The sequence below is a fragment of the Nanorana parkeri genome, unplaced genomic scaffold (assembly GCF_000935625.1).
Source record: "Nanorana parkeri isolate BGI_ZX_2015 unplaced genomic scaffold, ASM93562v1 scaffold163, whole genome shotgun sequence".
Classification (NCBI taxonomy): domain Eukaryota; kingdom Metazoa; phylum Chordata; class Amphibia; order Anura; family Dicroglossidae; genus Nanorana; species Nanorana parkeri.
Genome location: NW_017306431.1, coordinates 598441 through 606616, shown reverse-complemented (window position 1 = coordinate 606616; position 8176 = coordinate 598441). Strand labels below are relative to the sequence as shown.

General features: G+C 43.0%; 1 protein-coding gene across 1 annotated transcript in view; it reads left to right on the top strand.

Annotated features, from left to right (window-relative positions):
* The window catches only part of CCND1 (cyclin D1), a 14897-nt gene extending 7770 nt beyond the window's left edge, over positions 1 to 7127 (top strand). Inside the window, exons 4-5 of the mRNA XM_018554520.1 lie at positions 5089 to 5237; positions 6924 to 7127. Of these exons, the coding sequence (XP_018410022.1) occupies positions 5089 to 5237; positions 6924 to 7082 (308 nt within the window). The 3' untranslated portion in view covers positions 7083 to 7127. The remainder of the gene's footprint in view (positions 1 to 5088; positions 5238 to 6923) is intronic.
* Positions 7128 to 8176: the final 1049 nt, after the last annotated feature.

Below are 8176 nucleotides of genomic sequence, written 5' to 3'. Positions count from 1 at the left end.
TATCCCTGGTCATCTGTGTTTTAACGTGTGCGTAATCCTGCCACAGAATTCTCAAGCTAGGAATAGGCTGTTGATAGAATTTAGAAGCCAAGAGGCATTTCAAAAAGCCACCGGACACGTGCTTCCATTGTCCGTAGTAGGAAAAGCATACAATGGTTAGGCGCCATTCTTGGGCACATTGGCTACTAGGATTTATAAAGCCCAGCTTCAGCTTGCAGTGTGGATGAGTTTACTTTGAAACTGGTGTCTGTGAGTTATCTATACAGGGATGGGAATCTTATGACCCTATCCAGGAATCTGGAGCACTTCCAGTTACAAATCCACCTTGTAGAATGTGAAGCTATCGCATATTATTTGTTTCTATTGCGGTACGTGCCATTAAAATGTAGTCTTTAACCTTGCTGCCTGCATGCTTGTAATAAAGGCTGGTTGATTGTGTCGTTCATGCTGTCCAAACAGAAACGCGGGAACCACCGTAGAGCAACAGGCAGCGCACACAATTGGCATGCGTTAGGTGGCTAGTCGCTGCCTGTTGTCTCTTCCTGCAGTGATTGATGTCTTCAAGTTTGATTTGGCTGCATGAAAAGATTCTCATTCATAGCCTCTGCTCTCAGATGGACTGAACGGCTCCTTTTTAGAGGGGGGGTGGCGGGAAGAGGGGGATGAATTGGGTGTTCACAAAAATTGGAAGCCTCCCCTCCCTCTCCTTCCCCACCTTAGGGTTGCACAGCCTGGGTGCTGCTTTGTGTCCCTTCATGGTGGCTGGCACTCTATTCTTTATCATAGCCGAGCTTGTTTATTCTTTTTGGATGAAGTCTCAGATAGGCTGCCGGGGATGTGTGTAGGCCCCTTCTCTTTTGTGCCTGTGTCAGGTTCAATTCATCTCAGAGCTTCTCTCTTGTTCCAGAGCGTTCAATGGCGCAAGATGAAGCAATGGAGTCTGACAATACTGACACACTCCAACTGCAGGGCCAGAGGCCCCCTTGATTAATATGCTGAAATTTAGTGGCCTCTGCCACAGATTATTCCTTGCTGAATATAACAAAACAGCTTGGCCGTGCTCCTTGTCTGGAGCGGTTATGGGCTGTAGACGGCTCGAGGGGACCCTATTAATGAAACTTTGCTGTGGGTGTGGTGGATTTTTTTTTGGGGGGGGAGTGCGTCTTGTTTTTGACCTAATCTCTCCTCGTTAGAGGTCAATAGGCAAGAAGCCAATTTGTTTAAACCACTTTATTATCTATTTAATTTTGTATCCTGGTTTTGTTGGGTTGAATTAGACCTTTAAGGGCGTACACTATATGGCCAAAAATATGTAGATGCCCATAAAGGCATTTTAGGCAATTGTGTGCTTCCAGCCTTGTGACAACAATACGGAGAAGGCCCTTCTGTTCCAGCATGGTCTCTATAAAGGCATGGTTTAACAAGTTTGGTGTGGATAAAAACTGTAGTGGCCTTGACCGTAACCGAACACCTTTTTGGGAGGAATTGGAACATGTTTTGCCAACTATGTTTTCTTACCCAACATCAGTACCTGACCTCACAAATGCTCCTTCTGGCTAAATGGGCACAAATTCCCACAAACACTCTCCAAAATCTTGCGGAAAACCTTCCCAGAAGAGTGGAGGCTGTTACAGCCACAAAGGGAGGGCCAACACCACAATGATGCCTATGGTTTTAAAATGGGAAGCCCAGCAAGCTCATATGGGTGTGATGGTCAGGTGTCAAGACTTTTGGCCATATAGTGTAGTTTGTACTAGCAACAAATTGTTTCCAGAATACATAAAACAAATCTGGTCTTGGCATAACTATAATAAAGGCATCCTAGAGGAAGCCCATCACTGTACGTTGTGAAGGCTATCAATCAATATAGCAATAGGTAGGAGACATTGAACATCATGTACTGAGTTATGGTTTTAACAGCTCTGAAATACCATCACATGTGTCTATACTATCTATCTTTTATATGTATCCAATGGTTAAGGAAGCCAACTGTACCTTTTTATTATTGCATCCAAAAAAATTTAAAGGAATAGCAAACAGACAGAGAGCAACTAGGCAGACAGCAAGTAACACAAAGAAATTGCCAGAGCTTTATGTCAACAGTCCATTCTTCAGAGCGGGTTCCTAAAGCAAACTTAGGAAATGACTCTGCAAACAATGCTGCACGGGACGGCTCTTTAAACTGCAATGTCCCATCCTGTCCCTGCAAAAGGAGCTCCAAGTGTCCTTGTTATGTGTAATTTTCAAAATGCATGGACTGGGATGGAAGTGTTCACCTACTTTTCAAAACCTCATAATAGGGCCATGAATTAAAGACTGCCAGCTTTTTTTCTAGAACGCAAAGGTTATGTGCTGTAGCCAAAAGCATTCAAACAAGTTTCAGATTGCAGTTATCAGCTGAGTTAAAGTGAACCTGTCACTTTGCCCACCAAGGTTAAAGTGACGGGTTCTGTAGATAGACCACAATAACAACCCTACTTCCCTCCACTGTAGCTTTCCTTCTGCCCTGTTCACCTGTAGGAGTCCAAAGCTAATCTGACCTGCTCCCATCATTGATGTTGACAAGTCGACCAGTGAGTATAGGGGTTCAAGGATGGGAACACATAGGCACTTGGCATTCCACAAGTACGGATGGATTGCTGAACAATCTAAGGGTGGATGATCGCCTGAAAACTACATGGCTGATTTGATTGGGCTGTGTAGTGTTTTTCACAGCAGGGAAACTTTTAATTTTTAATGTAGTACAAAAAAAAAAAAACTGAGCTCCCGCCTTATGGGCAATGAGCAACTTTGTCATTCCAGTAAGGGGCAAAAGATTATGGTGGAACCTGGTGGTGTGAGTGTGTGTGATACAAGGGTGTTGGACATGTATTTTGGGTGAGGGTTCTGGCCACTGTTGGTAGGTGATGATCTGCATGATAAATAAAGAGGAGTATATTTGTTAGCATCAGTGGCCAACTTCATGTTCTTCAAGGCTTGTTGAGCTTGTAGTTCCTTAAATGAAACCTGTGGAGGGAAAAATATATGGAGGCTTCCATTGCTGGCATCTCCTCTGAAAATTCTATTTGCTTGGCTGTCACGGTGTAAGGGATTTGGGCTTCTGACCTGGGACAAGCATGCAGTATATTGAAATTACAGATCTGCATGCTCGTTCCAGAATGTATTTGTCAGAGTGTGGTTGATCTTGTGATCAAGTGAGCAATAGATAAATGCAAAAACGGTGTAGCTACAATGCTTTTCTGCTGATGTTCCTAAGCCAAGAGGGAAGTATCCTTGTGTGTCTGAAGAGGAGAGAGAAAAATGGATTACTCTGGAGAGAATGACACGGCTGCTTAATGGGCTGTCTGTCCTTTCCAAAAACCACAAGACCGGTTTTATATAGACCTACAGCAATGCAGCTTGGACAGGGTCCCAGTGTCCTGGCACCATTGTGTCACATCAAAATGTAGCCGAGTGCCGCCTGACTCTGGCGCATTTCATTGAGCCTCTGTTGTCGTGATGGATGGGCGCCAGTGACTGGCAGCTCGACGCTTACAAAGGATCTCGAAGGTGTGAGCTCGGGTTAGAATAGGCAAGCGCCGGATTGTGAAAGCCTTAAGATATTTATTACTAACTGCTCGCTGTCACTTCGGGAACCCCCGAGACAATTGAGCCCCTTAATCCTGGAAGCCGCGCCTGTAATATGCGAGAGAGCATTGGCAGGTCACTTTGAAAAGCTGCACAGAGCAAATTCTTTTGTGCAAAGGAGCAAAAGTGACTCTATTGTGTTACAGGAAAGTGTTCTGACTTTTACGGTGCCCAGCGCAGGGGGCATGGAAGGGTGGGTGCCTTCCAGTTGTCTGGATGCCACTAGACTATAGGTCCTCGTGACTTCAGCATATGGTGCTTTATCTTGCTACATTCCTGCAGCTTCAATATGGTAAAACGGGGCCTCATTCACCTATCGTTGTTTGTTCTAAAGAAGTAATAAACAAGGGGTTTATTTGTACAATTCATGCTTAGCCTTGGGATCATGGCCAATAGTGCTATCCACCATTTTTTTTTTCTTCTCTTCAACAAGCTGGACTATTGTTCCTAGTAATAAAAAACATTTTTTTTTACTGTGTAATCCTTGCATGTTTCGAGCCATGCCCTCGCTTGCATATGACCTAATGATACTAATACAGTGGTTCCACGATTCTGGTCGCGAGCCGAATCTGTTACAAACCGAATCAAACTGAACAGACCGCAGTCTTGACTAGAGGAAGCCATGACCACGTGTCAGAGCAGGGAAGAAGGCTGCGGGTTTTGTTTGTCACCCGATGCGGAATTCGCGAACGGAAGCAACATTTTGCCGAACTTCCTGTTCGCAAATAGAAGCATTCGCGAACCGAGGTTCCACTGTATAAAGTAAAGTATTTAGTTTTTTTTTAACAAGGCAATAGACTGAGCCAGAAAATTGCAAAGTAAACTATCTTGTTCTTCTGCCATCAGTATTTCATTAGAATATGGTCATGCTGACCTGCTGTAGCCACACTTGTGGGTGTTCTCCTTTATTTTGGCCACTTATAATTTCCTTCAGGCATCAGCAAAATGAAAGTATTCCTAGGCAAGTCTAAAGAGATTTATTGGCTATAGGCGGAGTGCAGATGTGCGAATACAATCCAAGCACCCTTTTTAGGTTTAAAGGAAACCTGTACGGAGAGAAATATGAGGGCTGCCATTGCTGCCCTTGTGAAAATGCTAGATGCCCAGCTGCCTGAGAGAAGAAAATATTTCTGATCTGCATACTTGACCTAGGTCAGGAATTAAAGTGCTGAAGGCACTGGACCACCACCCATGACCGTAAATCAACTAGCATTTTTAGAGAGAGGTTGCTCTTGGTGGCCTCCATATTTTCGGTAAAGATTTCATTAAACACTATTGCTGACCATCTAGACCAGAATTGCCTAAAACCAGGTAGCGGGACAATCGGTGGGTTGTCTGTTTGACCACTTGCTTCGGTTAGAGAAACTAGCAGTTTATCAGTTGTACCATCTTACTCTAATGTTGGACTGGCAAATTCATCTACAGTATTCTAAACTGCTCTTGCTCTCCCTTTTTTTGCAGATGTAAAGTTCATATCACATCCTCCATCTATGATCGCAGCAGGAAGCGTAGCAGCCGCCATACAGGGTCTCAATTTGGGCACCACAGACAGCATCCTATCCTCTCAGTGCCTCACAGTCTTCTTATCACAGGTCATCAAATGTGACCCGGTAAGTAGATGTTCTATTGAATGAGTGCATCGTCTTTTGAAGGCATACGTTGGAGAGCTACAGAAACCTTTATTGCTCTAAAAACCATGTGGCATCCTTATTGTTACATCCCCCACCCACCCACCAGCAAGCTAAAAAAAAATCCCTGCATGCAACACAAGCTTTCTTTCTCAGGAGGGCTAAATATTTCAAAGGAATTAGAATGATATTGCTCAGGAGATGTCCCTATTGCGCGAACGTCACTAGCAGATGTCCGTTGGCCAATGACTCAACCAAACATAAAAAATGTTCATTAACACCACAAAACAACCCAATGACCAGTTCTGATCAGTAAGTACACAAGCTGAAAAACAGTTCTTTCTTGGAACGACCATAGTTTTTCCACATTAGGCACATATCTATTCCTTCTCATTAACTCTTTGGTAAATATCATTTAGGGTCATTTATAGAGTACTTTCTGTGGCCCTTGCTACAATTAACCTCTTTCCTTTACCATATACATTTGTGAGGATCATAGATGTTTGCTTATCAGTTCAGTAGGAAATTGCAACCTTGCTAAGGCATTTGATCATTTAGAGGGTTGGCAGTAGAGGAATAAACTATTTTTGGATACTCTGGAAGGGACTACTAGGTGATCAGCCTTTTGTTCCTGCGGGAATATAGAAGCGAGAGTGAAGCCCAAGGCCTTGATTAAAATCCGTTGATGAGGACTACTTGTTGGGATACGTCCTGGCATGAGTCCTCAAAGAGCAGAATAGGAATCTGTGGCAGCATCTCCACTGAAAACACTCTTGTCTCTAAGGGTTGGTATTAGAGCTGACTGCAAATAGCTGACTACAGCCTTCATTTGTCTCTCCATCATGAGATTGATTGAACTTCAGCCTATAAATCACTAAGCTTATTTGGCTTACTGCATGCAACTTGGGAAATTTCCAGTGTGTAGTGCAGATGTTTGGTGAAATTGTGAAGGAATTAGACTTTTGATAGTCTTGAAGTCTCCAATGGAGATACCATCTGTTGGATAATACTGCAAGATGCCATTAGCTACTATGGTTTGCAGTAGTGATGCACAAATGCTGGCTTTTCGGTATTGGTTAAGAGTTCCGATATTTTGCTTTCGGTACTCGCCGATACCAGTACAGATACCGTTGCTACCACTGGCATGGAGCTGGCTTCCTGGGCAGTCAGGAAGCCAGGCGGCATGTAATGACATGTTGTCCAGCTCCATGTTTTGCCAGCTCGATTGGCTGGGAACCCAGCTTCATGTTTGGCCGCTTCGATTTGCTGGGAAGCCGGCTCCATGTTTGGCCGGCTCAATTGTGATTGGCCGGGAAGCCGGCTTCCCAGCCAGTCAGGAAGCCGGCAGGCAGGTCTTTACTCGCCACCCGGCTTGCTGATTACCCAGAAAGTCGGCTCCTTGTCCCCTACAGCACTGCCGGTCAGAGGAAAATTTCCTCTGACCGGAAGTTCCGGTATCGGAGCAATTGGGCGAGTATGAGTACTCGCCCCAAATACTCAGTATCAGCACCAATACTAGTATTGGTGCATCCCTAATTTGCAGGGTATACTAGAACATTGTAGACAGATCTCCTTTCTTGGTTTCAGGGGTTGAACTAGGGTTGACCTAACTCTGCAAAAAATTTTGAAACACTACTAACCGTTCTCCTTTTCCCTTTCTTACCCTAGGACTGTTTACGGGCCTGCCAAGAACAGATTGAGCTGCTTTTGGAGTCAAGTTTGCGTCAAGCATCCCAACAGATCAATATCACCTCAGACACAAAGTCCGGGGTGGAGGATACGGATCTTTCCTGTACCCCAACCGACGTCCGGGATGTGAACATCTGAGCAGAGGATTGAGCTTATCCAGTATAGACTTTTAGTTGGCTTTTCCTTTTTCGTACAGAGCCTTGGGCTGTGGAAAAGGTTCCGCAGCGTGAATATCTCCCACGCACCCCAGGGATGAGAGAAAAAAAGACGAGAGCGCCAAACCTATGGACACGCGTACTAAGCGAGGGTTAAAAACTCGCTGTTTCTCCTATATACCTGTGACCTAAAATAATAACCTCAAAAAACTCCTACAAAAAACACAAAAAAGAGAAAATAGTATTTGCATAAACCTTTTGCCGGTGTTGTGCTAGAAAAAAAAGGATTTTTTTTTTTTTAAAGACATTAATGAACTAGTTTTATATTAAAGGTGTTTTATGTCTGTATGTTGTAAAAATAGGCATTAACACAAGACAAATGTCTCCAGGGGAGGTACTAAAAATTCGGTGTCCTTGCGTGTAAACAGCCATTTTTAACGTAGAAGAGGCTTCTAGTTAGAGGAATAACAAACATTTCTATATTTTCTTAAACACACCTATTGCTTTTGCGCAGTCTAAGCGTTTCTATATTCTGCTTGCTATTGCATGTAGTCACTTTATATTCTCTCTTTTACATTTTTTTTTCCCCTCCTAGTTTTATATCCTCTTCACTTTATAAATGGTTATTGTAACCCATACAATAGTATATCTTAGTATAGTGCATTACTATGTTAATCATTTTATCTATCGATGTGGATTGTCTGTACTCGAGGCTTGTAGGGTGCTTCCAGTTATTTTTTTTTTTCTTGCGTTGTCTAAAGGCTCTAGTTTACTGCCCATATTTGTGCTCTATTATAAAGAGATACGGACATAGTGAACGTAATATATTATATTTTTATAATCTTTGTATTTTTGTAGCTGCCTCTTGTTTAAAAAAAAAAAACAACAAAAAAAACTGGTATCACCCTAAGGATACAAGCCTGAAACGATCGAGTTCAATCCACTGTCCTAGTTATGTGTTCTGGATCCTAAAACCATTCCATTTTCAAAGCACTTTGGGTCCTTAAGTTTTTTTTTTTAATTATAGTTTTTTTTGGAAAAACGTTTTTGTATGTGGGAATCAACATAAAAAATGGA